The following is a 20,090-nucleotide window of genomic DNA, read 5'->3' on the forward strand; positions in this document are numbered from 1 at the left end:
TCTGTGATTATGTTATTTTTCTGTGTCCCCACTCAAAATGTAAACTCCACGAGGAGGATCGGGACAGCTAGATGTGCTGTTTGCTTGTCCGGATTCACTCTCCAGCCTTCTCCCCTCCTGTCTGGGCCAGGGGCGGCTGCCTGGGGGTCTCTGCAGGCTCCTGGTTCACCCACATGCAGTTTGCACCCCCTGGGCACGGAATCCGTCGCCCAAGCTCCCAACCCCACTGGCTTCTAGTTGTGTCCTTTAATGGGAGGCACAAGTAGGAGACTGAAGAGCAGAAGACAACAAAGCCAGGGTGGCTCTATCCCTGCCCTCTGGTACAGCTCCTGCCGGGCTCTGCTAACCACGTTCTCCTGTTGCCCTTGCAGGCCCGGGTGGGGGGTCATGGCTGTCATGTGTCACCACCCCTGGAATGCACCACCATACCTCATCCAGGGTTTCTCTCAGCCCTGCCCACACTGCTGCAAACGGTCCCTGCATTAAACTTCCCTCAGTGACCCCTTGTGAATGTGTCATTTGTTACCTGCCAGGACCCTGACGACGGTCCCGACTAATGCAGGGGCCTCCGCTAACTCACTGGGCGCTGCTTCCCCTACCATGCACTGGGGAGTGCCTGGCATGGCTTACGTACTTAATACATGTGTTTTGAATAAATGAATGATAAGGATGTGTTTTTGTTTGCATTTCAAAGATATTCATGTACCATAAAGTTTGCCCTTTTAAAATATACAGTTCAGTGTTTTTTAGTATATTCACAAACTCATGAGATCATCACCACTATCTGATTCCAGAACATTTTCATTACCTCAAAAAGGAACCCCATAGGCCTTAGCAGTAACTGCCTGTTTTTTCCTTCCCCCAGTCCCTGGAAACCTCTCATCTACTTCCTGTCTCTGATTTCTGGACATTTCATTTAAGTGGAATCATATGTGGTTTTCTGCGTCCAGCTTCTTTTACGTAGCATCATGATTTCAAGACTCATTCGTGTTGTAGCATGGGTCAGTACTTTGTTCCTTTTTATAACTCAATAATATTCCAGGATATGGATACAACACATTCGGTTTATCCATCCATCAGTTGTTAGACATTTGGGTTGTTTCCACCTTTTGGCTATTATGAATAATGCTGCTATGAACATTGGTGTACAAGGTTTTGTGTGAACACGTTTTCAGTTCTCTTGGGTACATACCTAGATGGGGACTTGTTGGGCTACATGGTAACTCTACGTTTAACTTTTTGAGGAAGGATACTGTGTTTTAAATCCCTGTGTTTCCCACAGAACTACACGGTACTTTATCCTTTGGTTTCAAGCATTGGCACCTACATGGAAAAGAACCCAAACTGACAAGGATATAGAGCAAAGGAAGTCAGAAACACTGCAGGTCCACTCTGAGATATACATCCGGGAGATATTCTTGCATGTATACACCAGGCAATGCAAACAAGAATGCTCATAGTAGTATTGCTGGCCAAAAATTGGCAATAACCCAACGTCCATTAACAATAGACTGGACAAATACATTGTGAACAGTACATCAAAGAAAATAAATGAACCACAGTTACACCTAACAGCATGGATAGAACAAACATAGGGTAGAAAGAAACAAGTCACAAAAGAATACACACATTGTGATTTCATTTATATAAAGTTCCAAAACAAGCAACACTAAATCACATGGCTTAAGGTTGCCTATGTAGGTGGAAAAACTATTAAAAAGTTGTTATAACGAAAAACAGGATATTGGTTACCTCTGGTGGGGAGAGAGAGACGTGTCAGGGAGGCGCACAGGAAGGTCTTCTAGGCTGTAGCCAATTTTCTAGTTCTTGTCCTGGGTGATGGATACATTGGCGTTTACTCTGAATTATTTGTATCTGTATATGGGTACTGACCTACTTATACCCTATTCTGAAAGTTTTTATTTCACAATTCAAAGAATCAGCAGAACGGAACCCAGGTCTAGGTGTCAGGAGACCTGGATCCCAGATCAGGTTTATCACTAAAGAGCTGTGTGACACAAGACAAGTTATTTCATCTCTCTGCCTCAACTCTCTTCTCTCTAAAATGGGGATTAGGCTGGTCCGAGTGTAGCGGTGTTTGCAACTAATGGATCACAACCAGTTACAGATTCCTTTGTTCCTTCTCCACTCCCACTGCTTCACTTGACTAGCCTAAAAAACTAAAATAAAATGGGGATTAATAATAACTGCCACTTATTCAAGGCTTACTATTCCTAGGCACCATGCGAAGTGCTTTTACATATGCTGTCACTAGTCACATGTCTCTTGGGCACAAGAAACACATAACTGAAGCCAGCTTAAGCAAAAAATATTACAAGGAGAAAGAAATGGGCTGCAGGACCTAAGGGCAGAGTGCACAGACCCTGGGGACTCCATCTCTTATTGCTGGGTTTCTGTCTGCAACTGTTGCATTCTCGTCTCTTGCTATAGATGGCTGTCTTTGCATCCAGTCCACGTCCGAGAAAATGACCACCCACCACTCCCAGGTTTATATATTCTGCATTTAAGACACCCGTTAGACTGAGCCTGGGGTTTCTCAGTGCAAATCCCTTGGGGAAGGGATTCTCACTGCTCTAGTTTGGATCGAGTGTCCACCTCTGATCCAATGAACTGCAGCAAAGGGGCAGAGTCACCTCGTGCAAAATGTGTACTAGGGACACACATCACGAAACTCAATGGGGTATATGTTGGTGGATACTCGACCCTGGAACTCTCATTCTGTAGAGATGTATAGTCTAAGAGGACAGTTCCTACAACAGGCAACGCACTATCAACTGTTATTTGATCTAATCTTTATCACGACCCAATGAGAGAATGTCCATATCCCCATTTTACAGATAAAGAGACACAATCAGACGAGGCCCAAGGTTGCTCAACAGTGGCACGATGGACATTTTGGGCTAAAGAATTCTTTGTTGTGGGGGGCTGTCACATGCCTTGTAGGATGGTGAGCAGCAGCCCTGCCCTCTACCCACTAGATGCCAATGACACCCCTTCAGTTGCAACAATCAAAAGTGTCTCCAGACTTTGCCAAATGTCCTCTGGGATTGAGAACTACTGAAACAGGTTCAGTAAATTGTGCAATTCCATTCTCCTAGTAAGTCAAAGCCAGGATTCAATCCCAGGTCATCTGACTCTAAAGCCTGTTCTCTTAGTCATTGACTCTTGTATGATAATATCTAACATACCTCAAACGATTGTAATGAAGATATAAATGTGAAAGCACCATGGTTAGGTGGAAGATAAATGTATTATTATGTTTCCACATTCTTCTTATGAGCTTCCAGTTCCAACTTCTCAGACTGTTGCTCCTCTATGGACAGACTCCAATCTGTTAGTCTTTATTCTGGTTTTTAATATTAATATTAATCATGACTGGATTCTAAAAATGATGAAGCCCTTCATTTGCAAGGTTTTGAGGCCCTTCCATCCAAACCAAAAGGGGAAATATTTTGGCTGAGACAAAAATGGGTCGGCCACATCTGGTGACATGAGAGTTTTATGATGAGCTGCTGGGAGTTTATTAAAGAAAGCATATCCTGTAGCTTCGTTTGGCTGCCTAATAAATAACCAATATGCTACCCATATCCTTCCAGTCAAGATATAACGAGTTTGTTTGGAGGTCACAATATTATATTTTTAAAATAAGCTTCTAAAATTGAAATAGAACTTACGTGCAGAAAAGTACACAAAATCATGAGTGTACAGCTCATATCCTAAAGTAAACACACTCATGTCACCACCCCCAGATCAAGACATTACTAGCGTTCCAGAAGCCCCTTTCAGGCCCCCTCCCAGTCACCATCCCCACCCTCTCCCTAAAGGCAACCACTATAATTTTAATCTTATGACCTCCATATTTTTATATATCTGATGGCCCAGATAATTATCTCTGGAGGCCTGAGTAATCAGAAGCTGGGAGGATTGTTTCCCCATGAGTCATTCCTCATAAGAATAGTTTATCAGAGGGGATGCTTCCAGCTGCAAGTAATAGATGCCTCAACACAAATTGCTTAAACAATAAGAAAATTTATGATCTTCATGTAAATGGAAGTCCTACCGTAGGGCAAGCTTCAGGGTTAATGGAGGTTTGCAGCTTGAGTCAACAAAGACTGATGTTCTTTCTAGCTCTTTACTTGATGTTTGCTTCATCCTCAGGCTGGTCGCAGGATGGCCTCAGCGGTTCTTTCTCGTGACTCTCTTTGGAGAGGAAACTTCTCCCGGAGGTCCCTCGGCAGATGGCTGCTCACATTCCACTGGTAAGAACTGGATCACAGGTCCAACCTGGGGGGCTGGGGTTACCCCAGTTGACTTAGACTTATCATCTGGGGTGGGATGGACGTTGAGAGGTCCACTCCAAAGCTCCCCACAGAAAGCCATGGAATCAAATGGAAAATGTCTGATTTTATTTATAAACATGCTTTATATGGCTAAACGGTAACGAGGGTTATAAACAGTGGAGATGTGTGGCCGAACATACTGTCGGAGACTCAAGGTTAGAGGGCAGTAAGTAACTCTCTGTGAGGAAAGAATAAATTGACCGTGGCAAAATAAACACAGCAGCCCTTCCCCCCTTCCTCTCTCCCCCCTCTGAATGTCAACGATCCTTCCTCTCTGAGTTGCCAGTTTGGGCACTAAGTCATACACATATTTTTGAAAGTTATTGGGATAGTGTCTGTTACCAGTTATGTTAAGCACAGGGCATAATGTTTCAGTACACACTTAGGACAAATCCTAGCTCTTTACAAACCACATGGCAGCACGCAGCGCGCATGGGGACATGCCACTTAAATGCCGCCAGGTGTGTGAGCCACGGCTCCTCAAAAGACTCCAGGGTCCTTCACTTACCTGGACAGCAGTCAATAGCCCCTCAGTTCCCCTAGATGTTTGAATATTCTCACGTTAAAATCACAATTTTTTCCTAAAGAATATAATAAATGAGAGTCATGTATATGGATCTATGTATTAATATTCATTTTCTTAAGGTAGTTGGAAATGTAACATGTTTACGTGCCTTTTGTCAATGTGCTAGTCACATATTAGAATATTTGTGAATATATATCCTCCTTCTGGAGGAATATTTGTTGGAGGAATCTGTCACTGAAGGAGGTCTGGGTAGGTAAGCTATGATCATTAGTGAAAAGCAATCAAAACATTGATAGATACAATAGTGCTATTTTTGTGTTAAATGGTAAAATGTATATCCATGGATGATAGGACAGATAGTAGGTAGGTTTCATAGATTAGGCCTCACACTATACATGTATATAATATTTTACATATATATGCACATGCGTACCAATAATTTTATATTTTTTAAAAAATAGGTCTTTAAATAATCATTCACAGTGGAGTAATACACAACTGATAACTATTCTCTGCACCAAAAAGAAAGAATAAATACAATGACAATTCCAACTGAAGAGTAAAAAATCCAATATATCCTTGAGAAAAATATTTACCACAAAACTGACATTCCTAAGGAATTTTTTTCTTACGAATGTTGTAATATTTTAATTGTACCACATTTCTAAGACAATGTATCAGCACAAATATGATAAACATGATAATATCTATTATGTACAGTTCTAACATGATAAAGTACATCAATAACACCCTTGATCTCAATGGGCCTAAACCTCCCCAAGTTTCAGAAAATTTATTCTTTTTTACCAAGTGAAAATATAACATCCTGAGATCATCGATCATTTTAGTTGTTCTTACAATGTCCAACAGCCATTTACTATCCTATGGATGTTTACATTTTCATTCTTGTTAGGATTCCAGTTCTTTCTTAAGAATAACGTAGGCGTCATATACATCTTATTATCCATTCTTACATCAACTGCAAATGTATCTTTTATTTAAAACCTAATACTACCCCACTTTGCTTTTTTGGCCTTTTTGAAAGAAGTTGAATATTTCATGATGTCAAGACCCAATATGGTCAAGGATCTTCTAATGCGGATCCTAAATGTTATGAAGAAGCCTCTGTTCGTTTGCTCTATAAATGTCAGATCAAGGTTGTAGAGATTTTAAGAGGAATGCTCTTTTTCTACCCTGCCAGCAGAGGGCACATTTTTCACTTCTGTTTTGTTATAACTACCCCAACTCAAGCAATCCAGTGTATTCTGGGCATCTACTGTGTGCAGGGCTTTACTCTAGGTACGGTGACAGAACATAAAGTAAGTATACTGCCTCATCCCTGCCCTCAGAGAGACTCCAGTCTAGTTAGGAAGACTAACACACAAACTATTCAGGTGCCAAAGAATGAAATGGCACGAGTGTGACAGGCACTCAGAGAAGGGAGAGTTCAGTTGAAGCAGATGGGAGTGATTTGGGGTTTCATGGAGAAAGTGAGACTTGCGCTGGACTTTGGAGCCTGGGTAGGACTCAGCAAGGCCAACGTGGCACATGTGCTGCCAGTCTGCTGCTACAGTCTTCGTGCCCACGGCAGGCGTTGCTAATAAACGCCAAGGTGGCTCCACTTCCTACTGAGCTGAGAGCCAACACAGTGCTCTGGGCAACCCAGACCAATCTACTGGAACCAGGACTCATGATGAAACCCATTTGGTGGTAGGAATGGGGTGGGAGTGGGTGTTGGATATCGGCTCATGGAAAAGAACTTTCCAGAGTACAAGAGGTAGGAAGGAGCAAGGTGGAAGTAGAAGGCAGTAGAAGTGGCTGGCTGAGAGCAGGTTGTGTAGGTAATAAAGTCTGATAGGTAGTATTGAGTCAAATCATAGAGCATATTGAAAACTAAGCAGTTCTGGAATAAAGAATGTGTTTAATAAAGAAGAGCTTGGAAGGAATATACATAGCAAGTACAGAAAATGATATGGGTGCATTGGCTTAAAACAAATCTCATTTGGAAGAAAAACCCAAACCTCTGAATAGACTTAAGAGTGATAATTCTCATGAACAAGGGATTTCTTAAGTCACCAGATTGAGTTCATTGGAAAAGGATTATGCTACCAAAATGACTTCTACTCTCCAGATACATAAGAAGAGATACACCAGCATTGGATCTGAGAGATTATTGGCAAACAAAATATCCAATTCTGCAGTGAAACAGGCCCCCTTAGATCCTGCCGATAGGACTGTAAATTGTGCCTCTCTTAGAGAGTGACTTGGAAAATGGTCTAGAGCCTTAACAATAGGCATATCCTTTGACCCAGTAATTCCAGAGCAAGAAGTTTATCCTTAGGAAAAAAGCAAAGCGGCATAGAAAAGGCTTTCTGACAAAGATTTCTCCGCAAGGCTGCTTATAACAAATAGATTATTAAAAGCCAAATAAAATTGCTAAAGAATCCCTATACACTAATCTTAGCATTCATTGGTAGGCTTATATTTGTAATTTCTAGAATTCTTATTCTCTGAATGTTACTTTCCTAAAATCACATAAAATTGTATTCGTGGAGACAATATCATCTCTCTCTTAAAGTTATCAGGTTTTTTTCCCCTTTTCTTTTGCGTTGTTTCTTCCTCTGACATTTTTCTTCCTATTTGTTTTGGTCTCTTTTATGGGAAGGATTTCCCAAAATGGGTGACAGTCTTTGGCTGTCCACTCATAGTTAACCACTAGGCAAGGCACTACAAACCTTTCGAGATGCTTTGCCTCAGCAGAGCTAGTAAATTGAAGGATTTCACTATAGGGTGACCAAGTGGAAGCCTCAAGATGTCAGTATCTGTAGATCTTTTTTCTTGAACTGGTCAGTTTCTCTAGAGAGGAATCTTCTTACTACCTGCCCCGGGGAGTATAACCTTGGCTGTTGGAGTTCTAGGAGCCAAGGGGTGGGAGGTCTCTGCAATGAGGATGAAATGCCACCTGGTGCCCACTTTCAGCTCCACACTCACCACTGCCCTCACACCAAGGTCCTCTTGGGTTCAATTTTTCCCAGGATTAAACCTCCAGTTTTGTCAGAGAGGGAGAGGGGGAGTTGCCCACTCGTGCAGGGTAGGGTTAGTGATGGAGGTGGTTGTGGGGGAGGGAAGAAGTCTAACTTACTGTTTTCAAACTGCTCTATAACATCTACTCTCAGAGGTAAATAAATGGTGCTTCTCATTCATGAGTTTTTCAGGGCTGTATAGTATGATTTCATTCTCGTTGGCTTCTACCCCCACCCCCAACCCTATAGGCATTTAAATTTGTTTTCTACACTCTTCTAAGTTTATTGGCCTTCCATCTTCCAAAAATCTTCTTGGGCTCTTTTATCAACTGCCAGGTACTCTCTCATTTTTGTCTTTGTAGATTTGTATCTTTTTTTATTCCTTACTGTCATCATTCTGTGGGTTTTGGAAAGGAGCAGAGATAAACAAGTTTGCTCAAACTACTGTGTTCGATCAGAAACCCCTTACTATTTTTTTTAGGGTGGTCAAAGAATAATCTAAATATCAATCAATCGTAAAATTCTATGAAACCAGAGCTGGGCGTAGTGATGCACACATCTGTAGTCCCAGCTACTTGGGAGGCTGAGGTGGGAAGATCGCTTGAGGCCAGGAGTTCAAGGCTGCCGTGCACTATGACCCCACCTGTGAATAGCCACTGCCCTCCAGCCTGGGCAACATAGCGAGACCCAGACTCTTAAAAAAAAAAAATTCTGTGCAACCAATCTCCCATCCAGAAAATTCGTATTTATATAGATACTCTATCCTCATGGAGCGTAACTCCCCACTCCTTAAGTGTGAGCTGTGCAGTGACTTTCTCCCATGGTGTGGAACAGTATGGAAAGTATAGTGAATAAGCCTGATAAACCCTTCCTCAGCCGGGTGATCAAAGTCAACATGAACAGTCATAAATCACATTGATGGTGTGGACCCTTGACATGATATGATGAAAATGGCAGTCTCCCTCTGTGGTGTTCCTCTCTCCAACCCATAACCTCAGTCTAATCATGAGAAAAACGTCAGACAAATTCCAAGACATTCTACCTGACCATCCTACTTATCTACTCCTCAAAACTGTCGAGGTCATCAAAAACAAGGAGAGTCTGAGACACTGTCACAGCAGAGAGGAACCTGAGAGAGACGTGATGACGAAATGTAATGTGATGTCCTAGATGAGATCCTGGTACAGAAAAAAGACATTTGCTAAGAACTAAGGAAATATGCATCAAATAGGGGCTTTCATTAATAAGCATTTAATAACAATGTATCAATATTGGCTCACGAATTGTAGCATGAGGGCCAGTTGTGCTTTCTACACTTGTGTTCCATCAGATACTCATTCATTACTGATGCATAACAAGTAATTTCTACTTTACCTATGTTAGCTTAAATAGGTTTCTGAATTTTACTCTATGACAATAATAATCTATGCATTTTTTTTTCTTCTTTCTTTTTCTTTTTTGAGGCAGGGTCTTGCTGTTTTGCCCAGGCTAGTGTGCAGTGGCGTCGTCATAGCTCACTGAAACCTCACAGTCCTGGGCTCAAGCAACCCTCTTGCCTCAGCCTCCAAGTAGCTGGGACTACAGAAGCCTGCTCTTTTTTTTCCCAGAGAGACTAAGTCTCCCTATGTTGCCCAGGCTGGTCTCAAACTCCTGGCCTCAAGCCATTCTCCCACCTCAGCCTCCCAAAGTGCTGGGATTATAGGAGTGAGCTACCGTACCCAGCCTGTGGACTTTTTTTTTTTTTTGAGACAGAGTCTCGCTCTGTTGCCCAGGCTAGAGTGCCGTGGTGTCAGCCTAACTCACAGCAACCTCAAACTCCTGGGCTCAAGCGATCTTCCTGCTTCAGCCTCCCAAGTAGCTGGGACTATAGGCATGTGCCACCATGCCCGGCTAATTTTTTCTATATATTTTTAGTTGTCCAGCTAATTTCTTTCTATTTTTAGTAGAGATGGGGTCTTGCTGTTTCTGGTCTCGAACTGCTGAGCTCAAACGATCCACCCCCTGCCTTCGGCCTCCCAGAGTGCTAGGATTACAGGTGTGAGCCACTGCGCCCAGCCAATAATATACCGCCTTCAATTGCCCAAGGCACCACTGGGATTCGAACCCAGGATCTCCTGTTTACTAGGCAGGCGCTTTAACCAGCTAAGCCACGGCGCCAGTTGTGGATGTTTTTAAGTGAGGAATATTTCTTCTTCCCAGAGATACTGAGACTTGGCAGGGAATACCAAACGAGTTTCTGCCCTATGGGAGTTTAGTTATACTTGGAAAGGCAGAACCCTTATAAGCACATTACCGAGGCAAGTATTTTAAGGTCATATAAGTTGTAGAGACCATAGTAGTCACATGCATTTCAGAAACCGAATTTGAACAAATTTAAGACAAAAGCAAATTGATTGACTCACACAAAATGCCCAGAGGTAGAATGTAGCCTTAAATGAAGGCTAATAGAAATGTTCAAACAGAAATGCACTAGTTTACTTAGATGATCCAGTTTATAAACAAATCGAGTTATTTCTCCCAAACGTTTTCTAGGACAGACTATTGGGCACATTCTTGTACCACACTTAAAAATGAAGAGGTAGCCGGGCACAACGCTGTGTGTCTGTAGTCCCAACTACTTGGGAAGCTGAGGAGGGAGGATCACTTGAGACTGGGCATCATAGCGAGATCGGGTCTCTTTTAAAAAAAAAAAAAAAAGACGAGCACAGCTGAGGCACCGTCTTGTCCTTTATAGAGTAAAACATAAGGCAAAGATAGAGGGGCAAGATGAGGTAGGATGAGAGGTGGGGAAAAATCCAAAAGGAAAAAAAGATACAAAAGAGAGAAGGGGGTCAGACTGGGAGTCTCAGAAACCTCATTTTCCTGTGCTCTCCATGGCTTAGCCTCTCCCAATTCTCTATTTGTCCCTGATTAGATTTCTTAGGCAATTAAATCAGAGCGGGCGGGTTTGTGAGATGATTTGTTTTTACCATGAACATCGTTCTATTCTGTAAAATAATCCACTTCCATTTCTGAAAAACAGGAAAAAAGAAGGAAACTGAAAGAAAGCTCTCCAAAGCAAGCATCTTTAAAGGAAAATGAAACCACTTGGAGTTCTGTTTCTTTTTTAAAATTTTTTCTCTTTCCAGGTCCACGTGGTTCTAAAGTTAACATCACTCTTTAAATTGCAGAGATTGGGACCAGTAGCAAATAACATGAAACTTCCTTAACACTAGCGCTTGTTACATTTGTTACAAACAGCATTGTATTTGCATTATGTTGTTTTTTTCTCCAATGAACTTGAATCACCTTTTCATGATATAACAATTTCAAAAGCTGGAAACAACAGTTTCCAAATCTTATGTTACACGCATGAAGTATAAGACTCCATTTCTCATCCTTCCAAGAGTCAAAGAGATCCACTCAGAAGAGGCTAAAGTTAAGTCAACCAAACATTGCTTCTCATTAAAAACTATATACTTACACATACTGTTCCAGGTTAAATCTTATCCGGGACCTCAGACTGGTGAAGTTACACACAGACTTCCCATCTGTGCTGCTTCAGGATTTCATCAGTCATCCTCAGTTCTCTACCCTTTGTAGGCTGCCTCTTATCAAAGGTTGTTTGCAGCAACATAGTTCAAATCCAAAGTCTCATTAACCGGCTTCGAGAAACTGTTTTGCAAGGGATTCGAGGTTCATTTCAAACCAGTTGTCTCTACTGAGACAGGTTTAAACCCTGGCTCTCCTCTTAGCGGCTCCGTGGCATCAGGCAAGTCTGAGCCACTGGTAAAATCTGGATGCCCCCAACTACCCTGTAAGGACACTGCAAGAGTAAGGATCAGCAATGCTTGCAAACTACCAAAGACACCGGATGGCACACAGTAGGTGCCATATGAATGACGGTACTACAACTGCATCCTCACGGTTCATCTGAAAAGCAACTCTGATCTCTCCTTAATGCTTCCTAAAGGAATTTCGTTTGTAAAATGCTGGTATACATGTGATTAAGCTGAGTGGGCACTGGAATACATAGTCTAGATATCTATGTAGCTAATTAATGTTAGATGTACGCTATCGATTACCAGCAGTTTAACAGATTGTGTGGTTATTTCTTACCTTAAATTTACATAACTGGAATCACAATCTTCTATACCTCAGGCTTTCATGAATCAAACTGGGATTTGTCAAGCACCTACCAAAATACTCAGGATCAGGGAAAGTGCTGTGATAATGAACTCTTATTAGCACTGAAGATTAAACATGAGATCCAAACACTGGTAACAAGAATGGGGCTTTCTTTTCCTGTTAGAAATCCCCAGTTCCTGTGACAGTGAAACCACCAAGCCCTAATGAACGATCTCTCAACAGTAATCTGATATAATGTTAGAAGGCTATCAGTATGTTTTAAAGGTAATTATAAAAATGGTTTATTTCCCTTGTTTTATTAACACAGTCACTAGAACTTCAATCTCAGTGTTTAATTTTCCCCAACAGTTTAGGTATTTCCAAGAAAAACAATCATTTGAAGACTGGCCTTCCAGATAACAAAACATTATTACTTTGTATTGGCTTCTCTTTACCAGATAGCTTCAGCAAAAACAGATCCCCAAACCTGTCTAGCTGGTTCCCACTTCACATACGTTAATATGGCAAAAGCCTTGATTTTTTGTATCTCACGATTATAAAATGAGCAACACACTTCAAGCAAAGAGCTGTGACAAGAACCCTGAAAAACCACAGAACTCCCCATCAAGTTAACACTACATACAATATTAGCACCGGTACACGTGACTTTCATGCTTTTCAAATTCTTTTCTTCCAGAACACCTGAGGATTACAGAGCTAACACTTCTACTTAAAAGAGCACACTGAAAAAAAAAACAAAAAAAACACCATAGTCAGGGCAAGAAAAGGAAAACAGTATCTTTATTGTGTGTAGTTCTAACAAACATTCATTGTGTGCACATTCCAACAGAAAGAGACAAAGATCTTTGTTCAAAATATGCTGAAATAAAATAGGTAAACAAATTCCATTATTGAATACCAAAAGGAATGTTAATATTACTCGATCACAGTTGAGGGCGAAGTAAAAAGAACAGAAGTTAAATACTTGAAATAGTGTTTTGCCCAAATAGCAAATGTTCGACGCAGGCGTGGGCAAAGAGCAGCTACTAAAACTTATGAGTAAGATGCTGGATGTAGGGTAGGTAACTTGACAAATACCTCTCTGCTTCTTTGGAACCTCCCTCCTAGATCACCCCCACAAATTCCAAACTTGGCTCTTTCAGAGCACAACAGCCAAATGTGACTAAACTCCCCATTACTTCTGTGATATTTGGCAACAGAATGAGATGGTTTAAAAAAAATTGATTTCTTGTTGAGACAAGACATGTCTGAATCCATTTCTCCTGGGGTAGGAGGCAATGAACATTAATGTTCTGCATTTCAATCTCCTAAAATGGAATTTAACCAGATAGATATCACTTGAGAGTTTAAAGCATGAGATACCATAAGTAATGATATACCTGGTCTGCGAAGCATTTTTCATTGCACCACGTCGGAACTAAATGAGTATAAACTCAACAATGTTCTTATTTCACAACAGAAGCATTTATGATAACCGCTTAAAGAACTTTACAGGCCCAAATTATAGGTTCCAATGGAGTTTTGTTTTTGCTTAAGTGGTCACAAGGAGATCGAAAAACAATGTAAACTTTGACCATGCTACTTTGTTATCTTTACAAACGTAGAAGTCATTTGGAAACCAAAACCAATTCCTAAGAGTTGGGCTAGGAAATTTTGGAAAGCGGACACTAACACCCTCTATTCTGGTGGCACAAGATTTTCCTCATCTGCTCCTTCTGTGTTCACCAGCCCTTATGTGTACAGTATGGTGAGCAGCAGAAGCTAGTCTTCCTCGGGAATAAACAACCCAGCACCCCGGAGACCAGCTTCAGGGGGCACCATCAGCCAACCGGGACTGGCTCCCTTGCTCTCCTGAGGTGTTTTCACAACCTACTAATGTCAAGACTGTTTCAAGAATTCAAGTCTGCTTCTTAAACAAAACTCCTTTTTGATGGATTTGGCTTGTGTACTGTATTACTTTATTGTTTAGAGAAAATTCTGCAAACTCTTACACAAAATCTACCTTTTACCTGGCTGTTTTTGTAGGCAGCAGAATAATAGTAAATGGACCCAAAAGTGGTTTTTCTAATACAAAGTGACATCACATTAGCAGTAGCGTCAAAAGCAGCCCTGGGTACTGGAGGGATTTCATGGATGGTAGTGACAAAACCCGAAAATTTTTTCCCTCCGGCTCTCGGTAAAAACAAGTCTACATATAAACAGGAAAAGAAAACCAATACCAAGTAGAAAAACATACCTTTTCATTGGTGTTTACCTTAAAAATATCAAAAACACCGATTTTACTTAAGACTATAGTTCTTTCACATTTGTTATAAGCCAGATGTTTTTCATTCAATTTTGGAGACTGCCAACACACTTTTACAATTGATTCAAGTTATCTTCTGGCTTAGTTTTAGCTCGAATGTCCCCTTTCCAGCTCCTAACTGCTCCTTTGTTCTTTACTTCTACCCCAATGTACTCCCTGTAATCATGCAACTTAATTATTCCAGTAATTCTGTATCAATCCTTATTCAAGGAACCCTTTCTAGCCTTTAAATGGAGGAGCATCAACTCACACCACTTTCATTATATAATAACCAAAGACTTTTGTTCAATAAATTGTCTTCAAGTGGCATCTTCTAACATGTACAAATATTTTCTGAAGATACAAGTTTTACTAAACTCATATTCCAGATAATAAAAGTCAGCCAGAAATCCCCTAAAATTACTCCAAAATATATTCAAGTGTGCAAGTACAAGGTTAATATTATTTAGATGAATTCTGAATTCATTCAACTGCTAAATCACAGGATGCAAGACCTGGGTTGAACTTTTTCTTAAATAGTTTACATGGGCAGACACTGGTTTGCTGGGCAGTTTCCTGTCTCAGCAAATCTCTGGCAGGCTGGAAAGGAGAGAAGAGATACTAAGCAGCATCTATGGTCCTTCCTGAACTAAGATGCTCCCTGCTAGAAATGACGATGGCTCACAAGCAGACTGGTAATTCTCAAAGGAAGGGGAGAAAAATCACCACAGTTGCTGCCAGAAAACATTGTATTATCTCCTCAGGTGTTTCCATGGAGGAAAAAATAGGCCAGAGAAATCCCTAAACCAATAAGAAACAGTAACATAATTCCAAATAATAACCTACTTCTCAAGGAAACACACATCCAAGAAAAAAAATTACATTTTTTTTATTCTCAACAGAAAAACAGAACAAAACCACAAGTTGGAGCCATGGAGGTAAAATACAGATGCAATGGAAAACAGTCTCTTGTCACAATCTTCCACTTTCAAATGCCATTTTATATGGAAGTTATTTTACTGGGGCAAACAGAGGGTCAAACTGGAGTCTTACTTTTATAAAATACAGAATCAAAAACTTGCTAATCAATAAATTAAAAAGCAGCAAAAATCCTTGGTAAAGTTCTGCAGACATAATTATACATTTATATTTTACCAATAAAAGATAGCTAGGGGGAAAAAAGAGTTGGCTAGAAACTGGTGCCAAACCAAAGTGAAAGCTTTGATGCTTTTTCTAAACTCCTATCCTAAAATAGTATTTTTCAATATTTTTCAAAAGAAAGATTACTCTGAATTTGTCAGGGTTCTAACACTCCAGTTCATCCCCATTCCTTTCCATGTCTCTTCCCACCCCAAAGAAATAACAGGGAAACATAGTTTTGTCCAGCACCATTTGGGAAGTGAAGGGGCTGGAGTTGGATGGGAAGAGCTACCTGCTACATTGGCTTGGGAGGCAAGAGAAGTCCACAGTTCTTTGTGGTTTTAACAAATACAAACAAGGAACAAGATCATTTGGCAGTTATATTTTAAGTAATAAGTACACACTTTTACTTCATAATTAAACCCCTTATGATAAACAATGGAGTTAAATCAGAATTTTTAAAAAAATTTACTTAAAAGAAAAATGAAAAAAGCTTCCACACTAGACTGCTGCCCCGTTAAGAATGTCTAATGAGCAAAGTATTGGAAAGCAGGCATTTTTACCAAAAAGCAATGTCAATACAAAGTTATGAATTGCAATTATGAACAGAAAGTTTTGAAATGTAAGTGGGAACCAGTGAAGGGAGCAAACACTGGCAAGGACACAGACTGGTGAGCAGGTGCTCTGGGTGTAAGGCTCTGAGAGATGAAGGACACTGGTCCCAGATCTGAGGTGGATGTCTAACCAACTGTCTTGACTCCAAGGGGGAAGAATACAACTGGCAGGATTCAAAGAGAGGGCATCACTACAGCCCCCAAGCAAGTCTCTGGTTTTCATTCCCAAGTGGATGTGTTTTTCAGACTTCAGCAAGGCTTCCTCAGGAGGATTTGCTTTCCGACGTGTAGTAGCGATACAGGAAACCTAAAAGAACAGCGCCTACGATGGGGAAAATCCAATATACCCAGCAACTAGAAGTAGGGGAAAAAGAAATAAAGTTGTGAATGTTTTATACCAAATGTTCCCTATCTTTCGGCATTCACATGTTAATATTTATATGAGCAAAGAGTTTTGATTTACTTCGGGAAATCTAACGGCTTTTATCAGTACTTGGAAACTATTAACAGTACTTGGAAAAAAAATACTTGGAGTATTTTTCAAAGTTTAAAAACAGAATGAATAGTATGATTTCAGAAAAGATATACACACATACCTCCATGTGTTTCTACAAAGACATACAGTGGTTATTTCTGGGTTATGGGATTATAGATAGTTTCACATTTTCTTATTTGTGCTTTTGTTTTTCACATATTCTATAATTAACATTATATAAGTGCCATTTCACATATGTATGGAGGTATATATATTTATCCCATTATAAATTTGTAAGCAGTAATATCTAATATGACTATCAGCAATATTCTAGCTGCTTCACATTTAAAAATTTAATTCTCATAAAAGCGCTATAAAATAGGTACTAATATTATCTTCATACATAAGAAATAGCCATCCTCTTAATCTCTAGTTAAGTCTGTACACTAATAAGACACACACACACACACACACACACACACACACACACACACAGCATATAGATAGCTCTAACAGAGTTAAGCAAATGACAGTTGGCTTAAAAAATATTGCTAGAGACTATCCCCTTAGGAGTTTCAGAAAAGTAACCATTCTCCTCAAATTCTTCTTCTTTAACACAGCTTATTAGCACACTAGTTTTATAATTCTTCCAAGATCCAAATGACCTGGCTGCCGTTCTACTTAAGATATACGCAGTCTTGGCATTAAAAGGTTTCACGCCAATAAAACCAACTGAGATCCATAATAAAAATGATTCTCTTTGCCTAAACATGCCTAGCACTTTATACACTTAAGTATGGCAGAAAGCTACTCTGGACAAGTTTAGAATGTCAGCCAGGTAGCTTTATTTTAAAAACAGGCAAGATGGCACATGGGAACTTTGAATTAATCTTCCCATAAGAGTAATGAATTCAGACTTCTTGAAGAGCAACCACAAAAGACTAAAGAGTCCAAAAGTGGATCCTTGAGAAAACACTGAAGAAGAAAAATTCTTCAGTACGAAAGACTGAGAATGGCTGGCCACTAATCCTCACATAATCTTTCCTAATACTTAACTGCCACTGAGGAGAGAGCCAGAGCAAACACATTTATACTGCACCAAAGGAGATTTAGGTTCAACAGTAACTTCATGCCACAAGACAGAATTTTCTTCTTGGAGATTCATTCACGTTACTGCATGTTTGTGATTCATTTATTTTTATTGTATTTGTAGTATTCCAATGTATGAACAAACCGTAATTTATTAATTCATTTTATTAATGAATAGATATTAGGGTTATTTCCAATGTTAGAATACCTTGAATAATGCTACTCTGCTACATAACATTCCTGTATGTATTTCCTGGTATACTTGTGCATAGATTCTATTGAATATATCCCTAGAAATGGAATTGCTGGGTCAAAAGTTAGTCATATTATCAAATTCACTAGATAATACCAAATTGTTTTCCAAAGTGATTATACCCATTTACATTACCTTAGGAGTGCTTAAGAGGATTGGTGATCCACTTCCTAATGAACTCTTACTTGCAGAATTTTAATTTTTGCCAATCTTATAGGTATGAAATATACCCATGATTTTAATTCATATCTCTCTGATGATGAATGAGATTAACCCTTTTTTCTACATGCTTTTATAATACTTGTGTTTCCTCTTCTATAAAGTGCTTAAATCTTTTTCTTATATTCCACTGAGTTACTTTTTAGAAATTGATTTGTTGGAATTCTTTATGTATTCTGCACAATAATCTTAATCAGTTTTATGCATTAAGTCTATTGCAAGTTTGTGGCTTGCATTTTTAACTTCTTTATGCAGCATTTAGCTTCCTTAATATCAAGGAAACTGAATTTACTAATAGTTTATACTTTTTCCATTACTCCAAATAAAAGACCTGACATTTTATTGGAAAAAAAGATACAATTTTCCCCCTTTCTCGGTAATACTTTAAGCGAGATGTCCAAAAGATACAAGAACTAGGCTCTACATAATCTCTACAGAGATTTTTTTTTTTACAAGCCAAGGATCCCACAGTAGTCATCTCAAGTAGAGGCACTTAAGGGATGGTAATTTATACCTTTCAGAGCTAATACTACTGCATTACTAATATTACTGTAAGGGATATATACTATAAGGAAACCTCTGAGAAAACCCAAATTCCTAAATATGACTGTAATAATCTTTTTTCTTCTGTTAAATGTAATAATAGCACCTACCTTACAGGGTGGCTGTGAGGAGTAAATGAGATTAAGTTTTGGTGGAATCACATAGCTGAGCCAAGCTGCAGAAACTGGGGGATTGACTTAATAGTAGTTACCTGTCCATGCACAATGGACAGCAATCTTAGTGTGATTCCAATTTATGTCACGACAAGATTTAATAATTACTCAAGGCATGAACCCTTCAGATCATTCAAAATGGTTGAAACTATAAAAATTCACTTTGCTAAAGTCAAAGCACTACTGAATTTGCAAAGATCTGGGCCGAAAAAGAATTAGCTGTCAAACTGTACTCGTAAATTATGTTATACATGTATATTTATGGAAGAACCTCTTGCCACATTATGTTGAGCATAAGGAAGTCCGTTAAAGGGGTACTAACCTTTTGCACGTATTACTTTTCGAAGGGTCCTGAAGGTGACACATATTCAAAAATAACAAACAAACAAAAAAAAAGAAGATTAACATAGCACATATAAGTCTTCTTGAATATGTATACAAATGCTGCAGCTGATAACAGAACTTCATCTTTCATGTGTTTTGATGTTTATAACTCTATAAGCAATGGGGTGGGCTGGGAATTTTATTTCTGATAACATGCCAGTACTCCCTAGTGAAGAACCACTAATGAAAGCAATGACCTAAACTATTTTAGATGTAAAAAAAATGCTTATGATATCAAGTATATTGAAATGGACTAATTTGCAGTCACAATGATGTGCCTGGTTCAGCTGGGCTTGCCACCGGCCGTAGCTAACATCACACTTTTTCTTTTTTTAAAAATAAGTTTGAGAAGCTTATAATATGTTTATTGGTTATATAGATAATTTTTTTTTTTGTCTCTTTAGGGGACAGAATCTCACTTTGTCGTCCTGGCTAGAGTGCTGTGGCATCATCATAGCTCACAGCAACCTCAAACTCCTGGGCTCAAGCAATCCTCCTGCTTCAACCTCTTGAATAGTTGGGCCTACAGGCACGTGTCACCATGCTTGGCTAATTTTTCTATTTTTAGTAGAGACCGGGTCTTGCTCTTGCTCAGGCTGGTCCTGAACTCCTGGCCTCAAGTGATCTTCCCGCCTCAGCCTCCCAGAGTGCTAGAATTATGGGTGTGAGCCACCATGCCCGGCCCCTCCCCATTATTTAAAATCCTCCAATGGCTCCGACCTCACTCAGAATAAAATCCCAAACCCTCAGCATGGCCTACAAGGCCCTGCACGATCTCTCTCCCCCATCACCTCTCTGATTTCATCTCCTACCAGCTGCTGCCCTTAAAAATCACCCCTTTGGCAGAGGTTTAACCAGACAACATAAAGGAGCTCTCG

The 20,090-nt window shown here is 39.8% G+C and overlaps 1 protein-coding gene and 1 non-coding gene across 3 annotated transcripts in view; both read right to left on the minus strand.

The window, feature by feature from the left end:
- Positions 1–9,993: 9,993 nt before the first annotated feature.
- TRNAT-AGU lies at positions 9,994–10,067 on the minus strand. The gene has a single exon. It is a non-coding gene; the product is annotated as a tRNA-Thr (tRNA).
- Positions 10,068–12,800: 2,733 nt separating this feature from the next.
- LOC105823343 (cytochrome b5 type B) overlaps positions 12,801–20,090 on the minus strand; it is a 44,951-nt gene continuing 37,661 nt past the window's right edge. Inside the window, exons 4-5 of one of the 2 annotated variants that reach the window (XM_012660507.1) lie at positions 19,151–19,179; positions 12,801–16,430 (exon numbers count right to left, since the gene is read on the minus strand). In XM_012660507.1, the coding sequence (XP_012515961.1) occupies positions 16,340–16,430; positions 19,151–19,179 (120 nt within the window). In that variant the 3' untranslated portion in view covers positions 12,801–16,339. The remainder of the gene's footprint in view (positions 16,431–19,150; positions 19,180–20,090) is intronic. The other variant, XR_001138139.1, reaches the window with a different exon arrangement.

The sequence above is a fragment of the Propithecus coquereli genome, unplaced genomic scaffold (genome assembly GCF_000956105.1).
Source record: "Propithecus coquereli isolate 6110/MARCELLA unplaced genomic scaffold, Pcoq_1.0 Scaffold67, whole genome shotgun sequence".
In the NCBI taxonomy this organism is placed as follows: Eukaryota; Metazoa; Chordata; class Mammalia; order Primates; family Indriidae; genus Propithecus; species Propithecus coquereli.